The sequence below is a fragment of the Buteo buteo genome, chromosome 2 (assembly GCF_964188355.1).
Source record: "Buteo buteo chromosome 2, bButBut1.hap1.1, whole genome shotgun sequence".
NCBI lineage: Eukaryota > Metazoa > Chordata > Aves > Accipitriformes > Accipitridae > Buteo > Buteo buteo.
Genome location: NC_134172.1, coordinates 38,444,455 through 38,466,493, shown reverse-complemented (window position 1 = coordinate 38,466,493; position 22,039 = coordinate 38,444,455). Strand labels below are relative to the sequence as shown.

The 22,039-nt window shown below is 40.0% G+C and overlaps 1 protein-coding gene across 2 annotated transcripts in view; it reads left to right on the top strand.

Moving 5' to 3' along the window:
* Positions 1-748: 748 nt before the first annotated feature.
* The window catches only part of HIBADH (3-hydroxyisobutyrate dehydrogenase), an 85,239-nt gene continuing 63,948 nt past the window's right edge, over positions 749-22,039 (top strand). Inside the window, exons 1-4 of one of the 2 annotated variants that reach the window (XM_075051337.1) lie at positions 749-874; positions 9,398-9,558; positions 14,694-14,803; positions 17,314-17,435. In XM_075051337.1, the coding sequence (XP_074907438.1) occupies positions 793-874; positions 9,398-9,558; positions 14,694-14,803; positions 17,314-17,435 (475 nt within the window). In that variant the 5' untranslated portion in view covers positions 749-792. The remainder of the gene's footprint in view (positions 875-9,397; positions 9,559-14,693; positions 14,804-17,313; positions 17,436-22,039) is intronic. The other variant, XM_075051348.1, reaches the window with a different exon arrangement.

Here is a 22,039-nt window from a genome sequence, read left to right as displayed (position 1 = left end):
GTCAAGTCTGTTTTGCCTGTGACAGTAATTGCTGAGTGATCTCCCTGTCCTTTTCTCGACCCACGAGCCTTCTGTTGTATTTTTCTCTCCCCTGTCCATCTGAGGAGGGGAGCGATAGGGCGGCCTTGGCGGGCACTCAGCATCCAGCCAGGGTCAACCCACCACAACGACGAAGCCAGTCATAAACTCCAACGCTTATCTGCTATCTGACTAGGCAAACACAGTGCAAGGCGGCCTTTTCCCTCAGCCCGAGGGCGCCGTTTACGCCCCGCTGCGGGCACCTCGGCCCTCACGCGGCCGGGGCCGCGCGTCCCCACCGCCTCGCGCCGCAAACCGCCTCCGCCAAACACTCGGCCCAGCCCTCCCCCCGGCCGAGCCTCCCTGCCGGCGGCGGCGCAGGAAGGGGAGGCCACAGCGGGCAGGCGCAAGCAAGAAGGAGGGCCGGCAAGAAACACCTCCTCCGGGCGAGCCGCGGGCAGCGGGACACAGTTACCCACCGCCCCGCCGCCAGCTCCGCTGCCCCAATAAGATGCCCCAGCGCCTGCCCGGCCCCCGCCCCGCCCCGCTCCGCGCTCCGGACGCGGGGAGCGGGGCCGGCCCCGTCCGTCACGGGGCGGCGGGCGGGGCCGGCCGGCCGCGGGGCGGAGGCTTTGCGCTCCCAGTGGCTGGGTCCCGCCGAAGGGCGCCTGTGGTTGGCTGCGCCGGCTGCCGCTCACGCCGCGGGGGCGGTGGGCGGGGAGGTGCCGGGGCGGGTGGCGGCCGGCCGGAGGTCACTCGGCGCGGGGGCGCAGCATGGCCGCGGCTGTGGTGCTCGGGGGACCTGCGGGCTGGTGGCGCTGGCACCGGCGGGTGCGTGCCGCCCGTGCGGCGATGGGTAAGGACCTGCCCCTCCCCTCGGCTCGAGCGGCTCGGCTCTGACCGCCGGGCGGTCGTTGCCGGGCGGGGAAAGGCCGGGCCTCTCCAGGGGCTCGGCCGGGGAGCGCTGCTGCTGCCGCGCTGCCCTTGGCGGCCGCGGGCCCTCCGCGCCCGACGGGCCCGGTGCAGCGGCCGGCCCCGCGCCTGGCGGGCCCCGGAGCCGCCTCGCCGTGCGGCGCCCCCGCCGAGGGACCCCCCGGGGAAGCGCTGGGGGGGCCATCGCGGGCGGGGCGCGCTCCCGCGAAGCGGCTCCCGCTGCCGCGTTATCTGGGGCCGTGCTTGCGCGTCGGAGTGGCTTAGCTCAATAAGTGGTTTCACTCGTTTGCTTAAAGTAGCGTGCCTGGAAATTATCGGAGCCCACAAGTGCTTCCTGTGGCACCAGTGACATGTTGGCAGTACCTGTTACCTAGATTTGGGCCGTTCAACCCTCTCGATCATTGTATCCTATTATTTTCCTTACACCGAAGGTAAATCCAGCAGCACTTCCTCCTGTTCCAGCTCCGCAGGCACTCACTCGCACATATGGTGGATTCATGGGCAGTGGAAGGAGCAAAAACACCTTTGAATGTCCTGTTGGTGCAAGTGAAGGAAGAATGTATTTCCAGAACTGGCCCTAGACTTTCTCCCTTTTCAGAGTCCTGAAAATCACGCTGCTGTTTCCAAGTAGTTTAGCTGCTGAAGTAGATAATTGAAAATATACCTTCAGCAGTCTTTTCAATGTCATTTTGATAGCAGTCTGAGCTTATGTATGTCACTGTATAGTTAGGCTCCCGACAAATAGGTGCAGGTTTTTCAAGTAGCAAAGTGGAAGAAATATATTATTTTAAATGGCATATGGTTCTTAAATCTTGGCATTTCACAAAGTGTTTCAGGAATTACTCAATTACTTTTAAGTAAGTAACTTTTAAAAATTTGTAATTCCCCTTTAAACCTCATTTAAACTGATCAACAAAAAGTGTTTGAGACTTAATTTTGAAATTAGCTTTCAGTGTTATTTTTCCTTGACTGTCTCTTTTCCACTAATGCATAATTTTTTTTATAGTGGCAGCTCTGGTGTTGTGCTAAATAGTAGCTCAGGTGCAGCAGGCATATTGGTCACATGCTAGTAAAATTAAATACAGGAGACCTGTTTGTGTATTTAGTACCTTTTGTGATACCACAGTTGAAAGCAGTAACTTTCAATGTATTTTGAACTCTCTGTGCATGGTAGCTGTCAGATATTTCTGTAAGAGCTTTGAAATCCGCTGTCTTGGTCAATATTCCAACGGTCATGTTTAATGTAGAGAAGATGGAAGGGATCTCATTTCCCTTGCAGGGAAATTGCAGGGTGAGCACAGGTGTGAAAAGCAACCCAAAACACTCCACTGGCCCTTAAAGTTGAAAAATATAGTTTGTCTGTGCCTGAAGACCTGAACGAGAAACTGTGACTAAGTCTAAGGAGAAATTGTGATTCTCCCAAGAAACTTCCATAGAACAGAATTTCACCTACAGCATTTAAGCTCTGATTTACTTGGTCAGTAGTGACTGCGCTGAAAGTCCTATTGACTCTGAGAAGTGTTTATGGGATGAAGGTCTAAGCATTAAGCCTTCTTAACTGCTAAGCTCTACTGCTTAGTTATACGTTGAGGTTTCCCCATCTCTAATGTGTTTATTAGGTTTGCCATCCTTTTCTTTAGTTTTGAGTAGTCTAAAAGTTGTCTTTTGAGTAGTGATTTCATCAACTGTCGCTCTGAGTGAAATGCCATTCTAGTGAAGGAACTGCCAGCTCTGAGAGCTGTCCAACACCACAGCTCGGTAATGAGCAGGCTGTCTTCGTTCACTTATTGAATGCTCCGTAGTTCCTTGGTCAGTTGCTCTTTGCAGCTGGTGCAGACCATGGTGGATTGTTTCTTCTGTATGTTTATACCAGAGACTGTTAAATCATCTAGGAGGAAAATAGCCGAGGGAATATTTTGGAGGAGCATCTTGGGTATGTATGTTTGTGTATTAGCAAGTTGGATACAGACCATGTAGTCTTGTGATCTGCAGCTGGCAGTCGCTGGCGAAGGTGCTTCATGGAGAGTGTGTATGACCTTAAAAATACATTTTTGATGGATGTGGAGAGATCCTTCCTGGGGACTGCTAGGGGGGATGAAGGGGGGGTTAATGAGGTATCGTGGCTGAGAAAGGAAGATTTTCTGGTGAATGAAGATTCATCAGCTGAGGGAGCTGTTCATCAAAGAAGACAGTACACTGCTGGAGAATGATAATGTCTGTACAAATAGTTTTGGATGAGTAGTAGGCTCCCATTCAGTTACTAGTTAAATAGTACTTTTGTTGATGCAGGAGCTGTGTTTGAACTGTCGAATGATTCCATGCGCTGCTGCAGAGCAGCATTAATTACTAAGCAAGGATTATGACAGAAAGACCTGCTGCTCGGAAGTCCAGCACATTACTTAATTAAGGGATCAAGTGCACACTTGATACTCTTTTAGATGAAAAGTACTTAATACATGTTTTTGTCTTTAATGTATTAGCAAACATTTAATGAGGTATGGCTACAGATAAGAAAAATGAGGTAAGAAGACTGCTATAAGATAGAATGTCTGTTTTTCATCAGCAGACCTTTACAGAGGCAAGGAAGAGCAAGTGGGATGCTTTCAATGTAAAGCTGGCCAAATTTAGGGTCTTGTAATCTTCTTAAATTATGATTTTGGCAGAGTGCAATTCTCAAAATCATTGCATAACCTTTAAAAGCCTGTGACCCTGGGGCAATTTAAATTCCATTGGCAAAGCTTCTAGGAGCAGAAAGACCTGATTCTGCCCATGTACAGCTTGCCTCTCTAACTTCTATGTTTCTCCATCTAGTTCCCTCCAGGATCTAGTTCAGTACAGGTTTTATGAGTTTCCATAGAGAAGTCTGCACAAAACACAGAAGCTGTCTCTGATCCTTTCTTTCAAAGCAGGAAGGAGAAAAGGGCTGGTGTCTTCTGTTGTGCTTGAACCAGAACTTAAGATGCTAAGTCAGTGGTAAAATCCTTCATTTAGTGGCTCATAATGAATTGTCATCATGTTTCCCTCTCCTTGTCAGGTTACTTCATATGCAACTGTACTCTCTCATAAAGCCCTGAGCAAACCCAGCAACTTTAGTAGTTGAGCTTCCTCTGGGCATCTTCCCATCGTCCTGTTAAATCTCATCTACTGGGTTGGAAAAGAGCTTAAGATTCACCGATCCAGAGAGATCAAGAATATTAATATGACTTGCAACCACTCTGATTAGGAAATTCATATGGGACAGGAACATGTGGGCTATTATCCCTTGTGCCAGATTTATCAGTTGCATTTGACTGTGGAGCTAGGGATTCCATCCTAGGAACGAGACATTTTGTTGAACATTGTTCAAAATAGGTTTTATAAAGGCAAAAAGTAAGTAATATAGTTGAGATTACAATTTGAGAGTTACTGGTTTCTCAGTCCTGTTCTTGGCCAGTTGGACTGTGCTTTCCCTCAGAGTACAAGCATATTTGACCTTTTCCAGCTCTACTGTCCATGGTCCTATCCAGCTATTAGTTCCTTTTTATTTGAATACAAAGAGATGTCCTCTGCACTGCATATTATAGTGTCTGTGCAGTCTAGTATTTGCAGTGAATTCAAGGCACCACTGGAGCTGAAATTCTTTCTTGAAACTGTGAGAGTCATTACTTTGGGAGGTAAACTGAAATGTAAACATTTGAAATGATCTAAACTTGTAACTGTCATCATTGAGGTTAAAAAGAAAATTGCTTTCAGTAGGTCATTGACAGGGCAGGTATTCCAAAGACAGGACTGCAATCTGTGCATTTCTGAATTTACTCTCTTGATGAATGTATTTTGTTCAAGAAAAGTCATTGAGAGATTCATAAACTCTTGCTGATTTTTTAATCAAATTATTTTAAAAGTAAAATTCTTGTGAAATTGTAGATTAGGTCAAGTGTTTCTATTGTAGGCTGACTTTTCAAAGCAAGTAATTTTTATCTGTATTGTCTGTAAGCCCTCAAGATGGCAAGAGCGTCATAAGTTGATCCTCCTCATCAATGGAGTCTTCATAGGCACAGGGCTCTGCAAGCACATGTTCCCTCAAGAGAATAATGAAGAATCTCCTTGGAAAGGCACAAATTCTTTGGAGTCAGTGTAGCTGTAGCTGGTTTTGCTCACAATTAACTTGATCTATAGATTAACCTATGCTCCTGGTTCTGTTCCCAGTGAAGGAGGATTAGTTGCACATGATATTAGTGATTATTTTAAAAGTAGCTTCTATTGCTCCTACTTCTGATGCTCTGCCCTCTGTTAGAAATTGAAAGTGGACTGGGCATTTTTCCAGCCATGTGATGGCAGCAGGTTACTGTAGATTTTATGGCTGAAGTAAAATGGACTCAATACCACAGGGACAGTTTCTGCAAATGCTTATACAATTGATGGGATTAGTTAAGCGTACGTGTATGTGGGTTTGCAGAATATCAATCCTTAGATGTGTGAATTATACAGTTATTTCAAAACTGAGCCTGTGCCATGTATCAAATGGTAAACAGTGCCTGGATATTCAAGCTGGACATCACTTTCCATGATAGCACCCGTGGAGTTTCATTTAATATGAAGATGTGTGTCTTCTTAAATATCCTCTGTTTGGCAAACCCCCACTGTCTTATATAGTCATTAAAAAATATGCCATGATTCTAAATGCAGTTGATTCAAATTTAATTGAAATCAGCTCTATTAGGTATTTCTGTTAGCTAATTTCATGAGTACTTTAAAACAGTTTTCCTGTATTTGAGTACCTGGGGGATCTGGAGGTTTTTCAAAGCTGTTAATCAAATTATATCATTTTAAAGTGGCTAATTTAACACTGGGCTGTGAAAAGTTAAACCAAACTAAGAAGTCAGAAACTGAGTCAGGAATTGGACTATTTCTCTAACAGGTCCCAACTCCTGTGGATTTGAATATGTTGTAGTTAGCACAGAACAGAAAATTTTCCCTGATTCGTGAACTAAGACAGGAGAAAATCAACAGAGACAGACAAAATAATAGAATACAGTGACACAAACCTCATAATACTGATCAGCATGTTGCCTCGTATTCTAGCCTAACTGTTGCTATGGCTTCTGGGGATATTGCAAAATGAAGATTTTTAAGGAAGGCCTTATAGTAGAAGAATGAGTTAGTTTCATGGATATTTACATTGTGAAGAGCTGCCTTAGAGAAGTAATAGAAATGCTTGTTGGCAATAGGCCTGTCATTGCAGTCCCAATTACCAGTTGATGTCTTAATAGTAAGATGTGATGATAGCCATGAAAGGTAGTCAAAGCAAAGCAGTCTTAAGTGACATGGTAGAGAAAAGTAAGGCAGAATGCAGAGGAGGAGTGACAGAAAGTAGCATGGGCAAAATGTCCTTCTCAATTCCCAATATTTCCATAAAGATCAAGGCAAGATCATGTCTGTTAAGTTGAGGCAGGTGGCCAGGTTCTGAAGTAGCTGAGATCTCAGATATGATATGAAGGAAGAATCAGTGAGATTTAAGCAGATCATGGGTGGGTCTTATAGGCTGTAGGTATAAGTGACAGGCATCATTGCTGGTGTCAGCACTGATACAGAAAAAAGGTATCAAGAAAGTTTTCTGAAGATGATTAAGAGATTTCTTGATGTTTAAAAAGGTATCAAGAAAGTTTTCTGAAGATGATTAAGAGATTTCTTGATGTTTAGTTTGAGGTGATGGTTAGATGTCCATGAGCTAGTATGAGAAAAGAAGAGATCGGGATAAAAGTGAAGAGTCTACAAGAATGAGCCTAGACATGGTAGCCAGTTTTATGCTTCTGGCGAGGTTACTTGGAATTCACAGAAACAACGAAAACTGAGGTTTGCAAGCAAGGCTAAGTTTAAAGCTAGATCAGGTTGCTCAGGGTGGTCCAAGGATGGAGGTTCCACCACTTCTCTGTGCAGCCTGTTCCAGGGCAGAACCTTTCTCTTCATCAGGGATGCTTTTCTTATTTCCAACCAGAATTTCCCTTTCTGCAGCTTTTGGCCATTGCCCCATGTCCTATTGTGCACGTCTGTGAAGAATCTGGCTTCATTTGCTCTGTAACTCTTCTTCCCTCCCACTCCACAGGTGGTAGAAGACTGCGATTAGCCTTTGCTTGTCCAAGCTAAACAAAGTTCCCTTAGCCTCTGCTCATACGCCGTATTCTCCAGCTCTTCAGTCATATTACTTGATGTCTGCTGGGCTGGCTGCAGCCACATCTCTTGTGTATTGTGTTGTGTAGAGTGGAATCACCAATTTCTTTGACTTGTTGGGTATGCTCTTGCTAATATAGCGCAGTATGTCATTAACCTTTTGCTGCAAGGATGCGCTACTGACTCATGCTTAACTTGTTGTCTGTGGGAATCCACAGGTTCTGCAGAGCTGCAACACGTCTAGCCAGTCCTCAGCCTGCAATGATGTCTCCTGCCCCGAGTACAGGACACTGTATTTGTCTTTGTTGAACTTCTTGAGGCCTGTTTCTCCCGTCTTTCTTAATGGCAGCCCTGCCCAGCAGTTTTTCAGCCATTCCTTCTGGTTTGGTCTCACACATGATCTTCCTGAGGGTGCTTATGCCCCATCATCAAAGTCACTGATGACATTTTTAAGCAGCAGCAGCCCCAGTATTGACCTGTGAGGAAGACCATGCATGACTGACTGTTGCTAGTCTTTGAACAACTGATCACTGTTGTTTAAGCCCAACAGTCCAGACGGTATTTTTTCCATCAGGCAGTCTTGCAGTGCAGTCCAGTGGATACTTTACCCATTTCGCTGCTGGGATACTAGAGGGGGCTGTTTTGGAAGCTTTACTGAAGTCAAGGTAAATAAGACCCACTGGGTCTATTAAGGGGTAGAGAAACAAAGATGCTGAAAACCAGGACTTGAACCTTCTCAGGAGGCGGGAAGCTTCGGGCTAACAAAACGAACAATTTTAGATTAGCCTAAGTGGTGTACTGGGGAAGACTGACTCATAGAAACTATGAGAAGAAAAGACTCCAAGATGATTACTATGGCTGATGATGGTGTTTTAGGCTCTTTGTTCATTTGTTCCCTAGATTTGACATGTAGCACTTCTTAAAAAAGCAATGTGCTCTTTTCCTGACTTATCTCAGTTTGCACTAAGCATTTTCCCAGTGCAGTTTTCTTTTAAATTGTGCTACTTCTCTAGCTATGTAATTGCTGCAGGCATCTGTGGAAACTGTCTCAGACCAAAGTTCTCTCAACAAACCTGATTTATTAAATGTGGCACTTCCAAAATAGCGCTGCAGATGAAAGAGCATGACCACTGCTGGCTAAGAAGGAGCTTAAAGTCAGAAAGACTTTAAAATGATTAATCAAGTGTTATTGGCCTAGAGAGGATTCTTTGCTAAGCATTGAGACCTCTTAGAGTCTCGATCCAGCTTAGGCACATTTTCTGTAAGTGCACTTCAGAGTTACAGCAGTTCCGTAGTTAGTTAGCCTTGTTTCTGGCTGCTTAGTTGCCACATGCCTTAGTGTTTTTTCTGCATAACTTTTTCCTTTGTCGTAAAGGAGAAATTATTTTGTGTAATTGGCAAAGAAATCTCGGCACTGCCAAATTGTGCTGCTCTTGGATTAGGAGTGTTTAGAGTGATGAGACAGTGATTGCATTAGATGAATGCCTGCAATGCTACTTACTGTCCAGCATTTGATACTCGCTAACTACTTGTAAAAAGTAACGGACTGAAACTGTACTGTTTTCCACAGATTGTGGGCTATGCTTTATATTTCTGTCTTGGTAGTACAGCAAATAGAATATAGGGGTTATTTCTGTAAAGACTTCATAATTTTGTATTTACACTATAGTTTGTCTGGTTTTCAGTATTTGCTTTTGAACTGTGATTACATGGCTCAAAGGATTTGCAATGATTTATTATGGAGACTTTCGCCTTTAGGTTAGTGGCTTGTATCTGAGTGCAGGATCAGAAGAGTCGAGTTATTATCTGTGAGGGGCTGCATGAAGTAAAGTGGCAGCCTCAGTCCGTTTCTAGAGAACAGGTACTGTATCCCAAGGCTGCAACCAAAGTTGTAAATAAGGAGGCTGTAAAATACGTATAAAATTTGATTTTGCATATCCAGTTTACGTTTTAGACAAATAATAAAATACAGACAAGGCTGCATATTTTGAGCTCTTCTCAGACCTTAGCTTTCAGGGATGCTGCTGAAGTTTGATTATTACTATACTTTTTGAAACACCCACATTTTCCTAATTAAAATATTTTTCTTTGATATGTAGAAAAATCATTCTGGGATGGTATATGTGGCCCAATGTGAGCTATAATTTATGGTTTAAATTATGTAGAATAAGATTCATGATTTTTAAGCAGTAAAGTTGTTTAAATCAATGAAAACAGATTACATGCTAGCTTTTATTACATCATTGTTACGCATTACTCTAAAATACAAATATATTGATATTTATTGTTTTGAAATCAGTGTGTTCTAGGGCAATGGCTTCCAAAACCCCAGTTGGATTCATTGGGCTGGGTAACATGGGAAATCCAATGGCAAAAAACCTGGTAAAACATGGATATCCAGTTATTGCATATGATGTGTTCCCAGAAGCTTGCAAAGAATTTCAAGACTTGGGTGCTCAGGTATAGTAATAAACTTTCTTTATTCCAACAATAACTGTAAGTGTTGAATGGTTCTTGCATGCAATGCAATTAAATAATCTGGGTTTTTTCTTGGTTAAGATCACAATCGGAACTAAAACATCTGAATCTGGGAGGTTTCATCTGGACAAAGACGTGATTCTACCCTAAGCAATTTTCATGCTGTTAGCCAGAATTGCTACCTTGTTGGACTTCTCATGCTGTTAGCCAGAATTGCTACCTAGTTGGACTTCTCTAGCTGTTTTTTTCGCCCTTTTTATGAGAGTAGGTTGATGGCCTGTTCTTTCACCTCCTTTTCTCCTGCTTCCTCCTCCCCCAGGTCTAGATGGCCAGTGGGCTGCTTTTCATCTGGTTCCTACTTTGACCTTTTCAGGTTAAATGACCCTAGTTAAAAATTCCTGCTGGCATAGCTGTAAGGGTTATAGGGACATATGAGCTTTCCTGCTGCTTCAAGGTGCAGTCCTCAGGGGCAGGGGAAAAATCTAATTATTTAAGTGCTTATTCTCTTGGAGGTGAGGAAGGTTACGGTGAGAGAAGAGGAAGGAATGAAAAGGAAAAAAGAGGGAAGGAAATTGATCACATTAAGGAGGTTTACCTTCCTGCCACATACCCTGCAAAATGTTGGCCCTGTTCCAGTCAGTGCTATTGCTTTTGTTGATCCATTAATACACCCAGAAGCCCATTCAGTCTCTCAGATGGTTGGGTCATTTCTAAGTGTCTGAATCATATCTGAATGTTTTTTACATACTTCTAAGGTATAGCAGTTTAGATAGTTGTGGGTGGATGGATAGGTGCATAAAACACTGAAACAAAAGAATGTACTCAAGTAAGGAAAAAACAATGCAAAAATAATACTCTGATGTGACAGTGTAGAGGATAGGAAGGAATTTTCCAGCAGTGGCAAGGAAATTGTAGGTAGATCTAGGCAGAGGAACCGTATGCCTTGAAAGTCTAAACTGTTGGAGCTAATTGGAGCTGTTTTAAATAATGAGGTAACATCAAGATTCCCAAAAGATAAAATGATAAAGTGCACCTGTTGATAATTAATTGCAGCTCCCCTTGAATAATTACAGAATCTAGGCCTTAAGCGGCGAAGTAAGCTTTTCAGCTTCTTTTCCTAGCTACTGTTTTTATATTGTTAAAGCAGCTGAGACCCTCAGGCCTGAACCAGACCTGTCTTGAGTAAGAGGCTGGGCAAGTGGAAAGGAAGTCTGTTTTGAACAATTGGTTGTATTTTAATTCATGTTCTCCAGTAGGATCTTTTTGCTGTGGCTGCCCATTTGGATAGTTTATTGCCATAGTAATAGAATCCTTGGCATCCACTGCAAGACTTAACATGATATTAAAGGTGAACTATAATGCTTTTAAAAATAAAGACCAAATTATGTTTTAAGATCATAAATCACGAAGAGAATACATGGGTAGGCTTAAATGCAAATAAAACACACTTAAAGAAAATAAGTGAACATAACTTCTTCTTCTTGATCTATAGGTGTAAATCCTACCCCAACATTTTTTTCAGCATTTGGAAACTTGTGGGTCCAGGGGGGCTTGTAGAAACTGCTATAGAAGAAACACTGGGCTCAAAGGGCTGCTTTCTCTTTGGTCTGGCTGGTAGGGTAAAACCATCAGGAGTGTTACAGAGGTGAAAAGATGCCCACCAAGAGACAGTAAATGTTGTCAAATGTCCATTGTTTAAAGTCAGTGCTACTACCAAGGTATATGGAGAATGAGGGATGTTTGATCATAAGCCTGCATAGTCTGTGACTCCACTTTCTTTAGCCTCTGAAGTAAAGAACTGGGAGGTAGTATATGTCTGGAGGCAGCCACCTGCCTGCTCATGGTGATTAATAAGGGGAAAACTGGCTGAGCAGGAGCAGCTCTGTGTGGTGAGACACTAGAACAGGTTGCCCAGAGAAGTTGTGGATGCCCCCTCCCTGGAAGTGTTCAAGGCCAGGTTGAATGGGGCTTTGAGCAACCTGGTCTAGTGGAAGGTGTCTCTGCCCATGGCAGCGGGGTTGGAACTAGATGATTTTTAAGGTCTTTCCAACCCAAACCATTCTATGATTCATCCTATCTGAAACCACTTGGGGTGAAACTTGGAGAAAGTTGCAAGACTACAAACAAGGGAGAAGACTGAACAGTGCTGTGAGCAAGCAGGCTGCCTCCACACTCTACTGTCTTTCCCCTTCCACATAGTCATCACTTTCTTTCTCACACAGCAGAATGCATATGTGTCGCACAGTTATTTTGCTTCAGTTTACATATCTTTGAATCTTATCTCAGATTTGGAAGTTTGAGAGCATGACTGAAGTCATCTGATGCATAAAGCAGCATAAAAATAGAGCTTACTTTGGTGTATTCAGTAAGAATGGCATTTTGGGAAAGCAGAGTTATTAATTGACTTATTGTAAATATAAAGAAAAAATAGGAAATAATTTTGGAACAAATATAAGCAGATGCGCATATTGAAGGGCATAAACCAATGACCAGTATGAAGAAAAGTCTCCCTGATCCAGTTGCGTACTGCAAAAGTTTGCTTGAACTGGCAAGTATCAGAACATGTATGGAACTTGGTGGGCTTCTACTCTGAGACAGTATGGTCTATGTTAGTAATCGGCAAATAGTATTTGGTATGTTTTTAAAGTTACATGCATATTCTGAATGATTTCAAATGCTTAATGTTTCTTAATAGCTTTCAAATCATTCAACTTTATTTCTGAGACAGGAAGACCCAAATAAAAAAAAAATATTCTGTATGCTGCTTGTTGAACCAGGTATGTAGGTTTTCTCTGGGATTATTAATCATATTTGTTAACAGCCAAAAAGCCAAGAATGACAATTCCCACTTCAATGCCCACTTTTTTTGCTACTTACTTCAAGGTAGCAAAATTATTATCCTTTGTGTGGTTGTGGAAGTACTGTCCCAGTCTGTGTACATTTTTAATCTCATTTTCTTCATGTAAAAGGCATGTTAGTATTTTGAAAGACATGGATGTTAACTTCTGCGTAGATGACTACTGTGCTATGTCTTCTGTATGTCTATGTTGCTTAAGAATTGTTTAAACCTGTAACCAAAATCCAGCTATATCCTATCTACATAGCCAAGTGGAAATGTGAGGCTGATGTAGTTTTTGTGTGCCCAATATAGTATGTTTTTCAGCTCCTGGTTGAAAGATGAAAATGGGCCACAGAGTCGTCGGCTGATAACTTGCAAACCTCTAAGAATACTGGAGATAATAGTTTCAAATAAGAAGACGTATATAAATTCAGGTTCCAATTACACACTTCCTCTCTCCTCCTCTAATAATACACATTGGGACTGAACCAAACTAGAGATACTCAGAACTAAAGACAAAGGTGTCATACTCCCATATAAAGAGCTAGGCTCTCCGGTCTCCAGGGAAGCAAGTCATAAAATTAACTAATCAGATATAGAAGCTTTTCTGCTTATAATTGCCTCATTTATTCCTCCTAACCTTTGTTCTTTAGACTAGGGTGTGTTTTCTTTTATAACTGTGTGGTATACCAGATGTTTTGTGTAGTATTCTTTCAAAACAAAACCTGCATGTTTCTAAGTCCCATCTGTGTCAGTTCCTTTACTTTTTTTTTGAGAGCTTTGTTCAGTGAATGTATCTAGTCTTCCCTACTCTTACTTATTTTATAATTCAAATAGAAATCAAGAAGTTTCTTATTCTGTACCCCAGAAATCCTTCAAGATGTTATTCAGCATTTCTTAAAAATGTATATAACATGATTTCTTTGATGCTGAGACCTTATGAACACATTGTATATAAAAAGAGAATATATTTACATAAGGCCTTTTGTATCAAAACTAACAAAAATGATAACAAATACCTGTAGTTATGAATAGATAAGGAATGGTGAAATGAGGTCATCAATTTGTTGATTTGTCTACATTATGGAAAGGAACGAAATTTTCAGGTAGCTGTTAAACTGCAATTCCTTTAACCCTAAAGCCATGTGATATGGAAATTCTAATTAATGAACACTAAGTAAGAAGTGCATATAGAATTTTGCTGAAGATATTTCATAAAGTTTAAAAACCCAAGGCGTATAATATACCTAGCAGAATACATCATTGCAACATTATTCGTCATTCAGCAAAAATAACTGCAAAATAAATACTATAAGCCCTATCCACAAACAAAATCTAATTTCTGCTCATCTTGTTTCCTGCTTGGAACTTAATTCTTTCCAGTAAAACTACCCAAATGAGTGAAATCAGATTTGATCCTCGTGGGCTAAAGATAAAAGAATAAGCTGTATTTTTTTGTTGCTGTTTTCCCTGAGCTATGAATATGTTAACAATGCATTTTTTAAATAAATGAATTATTTAAAACTAGTATTGGACAAAAATCTTAGCGGTAAATGCTTTCTCTATAAAACTCACTACATCAGCTGTCAGTATTTCACTTGTTGTGTATGTATCTTAAACACCGTACTGCCTGCCTCTGAAAATGAACTGGGGAAGGTAATATACCTTTAAAGTTCAGTATTTTTATTTAACAGCCAATACCTAACAATATATTTTGAAACTTGTTCAGATCTTTTTGGTGAAGGATGCTTGAGCTGGTAATTTTCCTTTTTAAAAATGTTAACTGTAATATTGTGAGAAACATCAGTTAGTTTATCTGTTTTTTTTTAATGTGAGGCTCAGAGGTGCATTAAGTAACTTTTTCTTTTTTACTCAGTCTTCTCTCTTCCAATACTGTATATAAGACAAGAAAAAAAGTGAGATTTTTGTGGTCCTTCATGTTGTCCCTCCTTAGAAATATACAGCAATATTTTGTATAGATGCATGGTTTATTGTGAATTGAAGATTCATGAATGGGTTGATGGGATGCAAGCATCCCCATTGATGGATGTTCTGGAGGAACTTCTGCGATAGGACATCCTTTTCAATTTGTTTTATTTTTCTGTTACTAGATCCAATTAACATTTTCATTAGGAGGGCAGTTTTTCTTGTGTTCTAAATTTTTACCTAGCTTAGTTGTGACTGGTGACCTGCGAATACTAAAAACAAACTGAGCAAACATGTTTGATATCTCTTTTTCAAGAATTGTAAGCTTACATAATTTTTTTTTCTTTAAAAGGTAACAGATTCCCCAGCAGATGTAGCAGAAAGAGCAGACAGAATTATTACCATGCTGCCTTCTAGTCCAAATGCGAAAGAAGTTTACACAGGAGCAAATGGAATTCTAAAGTAAGAATTTTTTGTAGTTTGGAGAATTCCCACTCCTACTCAAGGCTGTATTACAGTGTTTGTCAAATGATTGCTGTTGGTGTAACTCTTGCTGTGCCTTCAGGGCACTTAACTTGATGTTCTCCTCTGTTTTGTCACTAATGATATTCTGATTACACGAGTTCTCTTAAACTGTGCTTGCTTTTGAATGGGTTTTGGCTAGAGTCTTAAATTTATTTTCAGTAGAATAATAATTTATGTGAATTTGAGGCAACTTAACTGACTATTATCTTTCTTCTCAGTTGTGTGTTTCGTTTACCATAATGTAATGTACTACAGACAAGTATAACTAAAATATTTGCTGGCAACAATTATTTGCTCAAATACTTCTTTCTTTAACTTGAAATCCTATAAATGAAATATTCTGAAGAGATGCCATTGTATCTCATGGTAATAAAGTGCGTTAACGTAGAATAGCTGACAAAGCTTTATTGATTTCTACTCTTATTGTCTGTTTATTACACAAGAAAATATCTAAAGAGTTTGTTTAATGTGAAACAGGTTTTTTTAACTTTTGTGGAGGGATTTCCACTGAGCCTAAAATCCGTAGTTTGCAGAATTCTAATACTCAGAGTTTTTGGACTTGCCAAATTAAAAAATAAATAGTATTTAAAAGGCTCTTCTGGACACATGTGCACTGCTCCTGGCAGGCTGACTAAGGCTACTCAATACCTCTGAGGATCATGTAGGATCTTACTGCTATCCAGGTTAATAATGTAAAGGAAGAAACATACAGAAGACAAAAGTACAGCAGATTGTCTAAAACCGATGACATCTTTTTTAGCTATTGATTGTAGGCGATATTAAAGTGCAGTGATAAGAAAATGAAATAGAGGAGAGAGATTTCTGTTCTCCTTGCAATATAGGAAATAATAGTTGCTTCCTATACTTACTGTCCGTAATTTAATTCCTCACAAAGTAGGACTGAGCAGATCTAAGTATCTGTAGCTTAGACCCTTCAGGGAAGAAGGGTAATTGGATCAGTCCCACAAAGCTGGGCAAACAGCTGTGGGAGAACTGTATCCAGGATGGTGGTGCTTTGAAGACCGATTGGCAGTACTTACAGGTATAATACAGCCAGTTAATCTTTTGACTACTTAGATGTGGAAAATACTGCAGGGAACAGGGGATGTGGAAAGCAGTCCTGTGCTGCTGCAGTTTCTCAGCCTCCGTATTCAAGAGAAGGAAGTGTAATATGGCAGTAGTGGTTAATTGTCGCTTTGAGTGACCTGGTCCTTGGTGAGTGGTTTGACTTTGATCATTTTCTGAAGCTTTTTAAGCTTTACTGAAGAAAACATTGATGGTCTGCAGTGTTGAAGGGTTAACTTAGTCATGTTGCTGTGTTACCAAGGAGCCTGTGCCACTGCTTCTTGTTCTGAACGTAAGGAGAGATGAGGTAGTACTGTATCTGCCATGCTGGTTATCATTTGCATGTGTCCAAACTAACTGTAGCAGCTCATCCCTTCTGTAAAAAAGGACAAGTTCTGTGTATGGGTCACTGTTTGAGTCTGGAGCTACAGGGGGGTCCATAACTGTACATATATATTGACAGACTATTTCCAGCAATCTAGGTAATTCAATTTAGTGAAATTCACTGTACGGCCAACAGCATGCAAGGTGCAGCAAAGCTCTTCACCTGTCATATGTAGCTTTAAATTACTCACCTTTTTATGACTGAAAAATTACGTTGTTTGATTTCATGGTGTTTGCTGGGCCAGTGGACATGAAATCATGGTGCAATTAAATGGAAAGAGGGATAAAAAGATAATAAATTTTTTATTGTTGAGGGCATTAAAAAATTTTACCTTAAATGCATTTTTTTAAACACATATACAACGCTCTGTGTTCTACAGTTTGGGATGCAATTCTTCTGCCTAAATTTACTAGCTATCAGTGGGAAGACTTAATGTTTTTCTCCGTGCTTTGCTTTAAATCTCCAGTGGGCTTTTGTGGTGTTAGGTATGATCTTTATGTAGAATAAATCGTAGCAATAATTAGAAGAATGCAGTCAGGCTATTCTGATAAGAACTTAAGATATTGTATATAGAGAGAAAGAAAATTGTATTGTTATATATGAAATTTTAGGCTGTATCAACATTTAGTTCAGTTGCTTAGAATGCATCTTATATGATCTCTATATGATATACTGCTCAAGCTTGCATGATGGCAGGTTTTTCTAGTGCACCCTTTTTGTGTAATTTCTTTATAATAGTGTTTAGGAAGAACATCCCTTTTTGTGTTCAGGTTTTATTGTGGTTTAATTCCTTCAAAACTGTGTCATATATATACTCAGCAGTATATATACTCAGCAGTATATATGAGCAGGTCTTGCTCAATAGAGTTTAAAACTTCGTGTTTATTAGTGTACCAAAAAGTGTCTGTACATTTATCCTGCTGAGGAAAGCCAGTGCCATGGTAATAGCTGCAGATGTCTTGTGCAACAAATACTTAATAATTAATCTTTATTTTAGGAAAGTGAAGAAAGGCTCATTGCTAATAGATTCCAGTACTATAGACCCTGCAGTTTCAAAAGAATTAGCCAAAGCAGTTGAAAAAATGGGAGCTGTCTTCATGGATGCCCCAGTTTCTGGAGGTAAGTCTTCATTAACAGTTTACCTCATATTGGACATGTCTCTTTGTTTGCAATCTCAGCCATGAGTTTGTACCCTTGTTGGTACAAGTTGCTTTTCTTTGCTATATATACAGTATTCTTTTTTTTGTTCCGTTACATTGAAGAAATGTATGTTATTTTAGGAATATTTTTAAGGTTTAGGAATATGCTTTTGTGTTAGACCTGGAGAAACTGAGCTTTCCCATGGTATGGTACAGTGGTCCTTTTAATTTAACTTCTTTCATAAAGTTGTATTTTTATGCAGGTATTCACATCTCTTTACTCTCCATCTCTCATTCCGTTAGGGAAAGACTGTTTGGTTACCATTAAGCAGTTCTGCTGCTTTTTCATTAATTAAAAAGGAGAGAATGAAGGGGGGAATAAAGAATTTCATTGTCAAGAAAAAACAGAGCTTTCCTCTGGTTTTATAACAGTTGAAGAATGTGGGTGATACTTGTCTATTCTTGAAAGTTGCTAACTATTGATCTCTTGAGTATTTCATCTCTTTTAAGAAATAATATAGAGAAGGGAAATCTTTATTTTGTGTACAGAGGAGAGCAGAAGCATAAAATTAATATTTTGAAAACAGAACCATAGATGATTATTGAATTCTTCTCTAAAACCCCTAGAATTAGAAGGTGAGGAAAACCCATTTTGTGTGGGAAAATCTTGGGTTTTTTACAATGCACTCTAAAAATTAATCCAAGTGGCGTCGTGAGAATGCTTTATTTTCTTGTCTTTAATGAGGTAATTAAGACAGTTATACCTGAAAGAGAATAAAAATGCAAAGGGTAGGAGAGAATTTGGCCTTACAGAATTTGTAAAAGGTATGATGCACAAGCTAGAAAGAGCATAGCCTGAATTTCAGGTCATGAAGATGAGTGTGAGTGAGGAGCAAAAACTAACCATCTTTTTAATTTTCAACTGAAAACTAAGACAGGATTTGGCTACACACTAGAAGCCAAAATTTTCGTCCAAATTCTAGTGTGAACAGAAAGTAGAAAGACCCAGGTAGGTGATATTGAAGAATATAATGGAGAAGACAAGATTCTTGCTTCCCAGCCAGAATATTAGTCCTTGTTTTATAAAGTTAGATAACTTGTCAGCCTGGGAATAAAAACCACAGAAAAAAATACGTTGGGGGTAGATTATATATCTACCCGATGCTTTTCTAAACACAAGATGGCCTTCTACCTATCAGTTGGGCAATTCTGACATCTTCTATGTAGTTCCCTTCAATCACTTTCCCCCAAATATGTTGTTTACCTGAGGGAATTATTTATCCTTTAGAAATGTCTTTAATTTGTTTCTACCCGTAAGTTTTTGATTTAAGGTTGACTATGCTATAACTACAAAGAAAGAAAGAAAGAAAAGTTTGATTCCAAAACAACCCTAGCTGTTTTGAGGGTTTTTGTTCCTTGAGAAAATGGTGATGCTAAGACTAGGTTAATATGATAACATACAGTTGACTACAGATGGCTTTTTTGGTGTTAGTCGTTTATCTAAATACAGTTATTTGGTGTTTAATGTCAGTTACAGATTGAGTGATATTCTGAAGGAGGGGGGGAAGAACGGAGACTTAGCTTTCTAGTACCTAATGTGTTTATGAATGCCAAGGAGCACTCTGTACAAATCATGGTTAAAGTGGGCAGTTGCTAGAAACGTGGAGAAGTTAAGTATATTGGAAAAAGCTTTATTGTTATTCTTTGTTCTTTCCATCTTTCAAGACCTAACACATCAAGTCTTTGGGGTATTTTTGTACATCCTGACTGCATTGTTGGCCTTTAGACAAAACACTAAATGGAGAAGTATGCTCAGCTCTCTAGAAATTGGCAGGCATTATTCTGTTGCTGTGCAATGCAATAGGCTTGGCAGGAGTGTAAGGGAGGGCATTTGTGGGATGCAGTGAGGAGGAAGAGAGAGCAGCGTGCCTGAACTGTCCTCTTTAGACCTGTCTGTTTACTAGCTGTTGTTGGCAGACAATTCCACTTGTGTTTTTAGGTATTTGGGTGTTGCCTGATGGATGTTAAGTTCATCTGCACTGTGAACAAGTTATTTCACAAACAAAATTATATTTTGAAAATTGCTTGGTCTATAAACCTTATGGAGAAATAGTGGTGATTTTAATCCTGTCCTGACATTGTGAATGAAGTATCTTAAGGCCTAGCATTAGTGCCAGATTTTAGTGGCTTGTTTGCAGCTTTACCCCTGAAAGGTTCTTCCCCTTCATCTTTTTCAGAGCCCAATGTAGTTTTGCCATCTTCTTCATATGATTGAACTACAGCATTACTTGCAGCTTACAGTCAGGACCCATTAAGTGAAGTTGATGCACCAAGTTACTATAGTGTTATTTTGTATTAACTGACTTTTGAAAATACTTCTCATCCCAGTAGTTGCATGCAGATTATGCTGCTAATGCTGTCTAGAGATAGCAATTGCTTTACCCTGGGATTAGGATCTCTTGCAGGTCCCATGAGAAAGTTGTGTCACAGTTCCCAGTGCTGCCCTGATTCGTGAGCATATGACAAATGAGGAAACATCTTCAAAATCCGTGTTTATTTAATCTATTTTTTTTTAATCTAGAGGAGTAAATTTATCTTTTTGCGAAGATTGGATTCTGCATCTTTGTATGTATAAAAGGATTTTTAAGCATATATTATCACAGAAGCATATTTAAAACCGACTTATGTTGGCGCTGAAGACACTTCTGGCTGAGTAAGGGATATAAATTTAGCCTTTAAGAATGGTCTCGAGTTTGTCCTCCCGCTGGTTTCACTGAAAGTATGATACAGATTCTCACCTTGCAATCCAGAGCAAACTTTACTGGTGGTTTCACTGCTGCTGCTGTAACATTTCTTTTTTTAATTCAGTATACAAAATATGCATTGTCTGGAGTACAGTGGGTGAAATGTTCTTTTTATCTCTCATGTGATGCTTTCTTCATTGTAAGCGTTGTTAGTGTTCAGATACTACCTTTCAACTTGTTTTCCCTTCCACTGACTCTTGACATTGTATCAGCTCCTCTTCTGCTCAAAATGCGTTGTACTGCATTCTGCTGGAACTTCAGAAAAAGGTGTGACAGCTTGATTTGCTTTTCTGTTTTGGAAGTACAGATAAACTGTTTTCAATTCTTTTATAAGTATGGTTCTTTAGATCCAATAATGAAACTTAGGTTGATCTTTCCCCCTTAGCCAAGATAGTCACAGAAAAAAAAGTCAGATTGCTAATTGTTAATAAGAGCTGTCATGTAGAGAACTGTTGTCATGCTAGAATCATAGAATGGTTTGGGTTGGAAGGGACCTTAAAGATCATCTAATTCCAACCCCCCTGCCAGGTTGGAGCTGGTTAGAAAAGGTTAGAGTTTCTATTCCAGCTGTCATTTCAAACTGTTTCATCCTATAGTACTGCTTCCATAAGCTCCAGCTAACCATTAAGTGATGGAAAGAATATTAGTAGTAACACTGACAAATTGAGGCTTCAGCTCTCTGGTAATGTAAACTAAAATGTGACTCCTTGAAGGGTGAATTGCAGACTTATTCCCTGTATGGCCAGATCTGTGCTTAACATGGAGCAAAGAAAAAGATTGTTTAGAAATACTGTGTAGATCTTTTTGTTGATTTCCTTTCAAAGAGCAATATATTTCATGATTCCAGCTTAAAAAAAAAAAAAAAAAAAAAAAAGAGGACATCTCGGAACTGGAGAAGTGAATGCATTTCAATGGCATGATCAGACTGATAGCTGAGATTAAATAGGCCAGACAGAATAACTGGTGAATGTGTTTCTCTTATTTGAATGTTGAAGGTTTAGTGCAGCATCTTTTCCAAGGGAAGCAGAGGAGAGGGCCTTGCGGAAGAGTAAGACTATGTCTGTGCACGCTAATGCTTGCAAAGATGATTTGAAAGATGTTGTAAGACTAGACTAGATAATAAAAAATAGTAGAGTGGTTCAAACATTGCATCTCTTAGCTTGTAAGTTCTACTGTAATAAGGTAGCATCATTGATATGTTTGCCAGAGTAAAGCTGCTTTAATAGACCTCTGTTTTGTTGGAGAGCCTTCGTAGAGCTACTTTTTAACTGGCTTTCCTAGGTTGTGCTTACTTTGTCTCTTTAGCTTTGTGCATTTTTAGAGAAATGTAATCTTACGACTTCAGGGGAGTGGAAGAGTTGGTTGGTTGAGTCAACGTCTCTAATTTGAGAGATTATGTACTTTTTTAATAAACAGAAGGCATGAAATAAGGAATCTCCTGTATTCAGTGGTATAGAGGTTTTGTTTGGTTTTGGCTTTTCGGACTGCTAATGCAATGATCGGAGTATCTGTTAGGATCCTTGAAACACTGTCAAGACAAAGCAGGTTCATGAATTTAGAACCAATAATTCTGATCTATCCTCCTCAATGGCAGGTGTTCTTGTTGATGAGGAAAAGATCTAAAGGCATAGCAATATTTGCTCCATTGTTATTTCTGGATTTATGCTTTTATGCTTTATTTTTAAAGCCTGAATGTGTATACTCAGAATGGCCACAATGTTCTCTGTGCTGATGTGATGGGTTGACCCTCATATTGAGCATAGCATTTATCACCTCACTA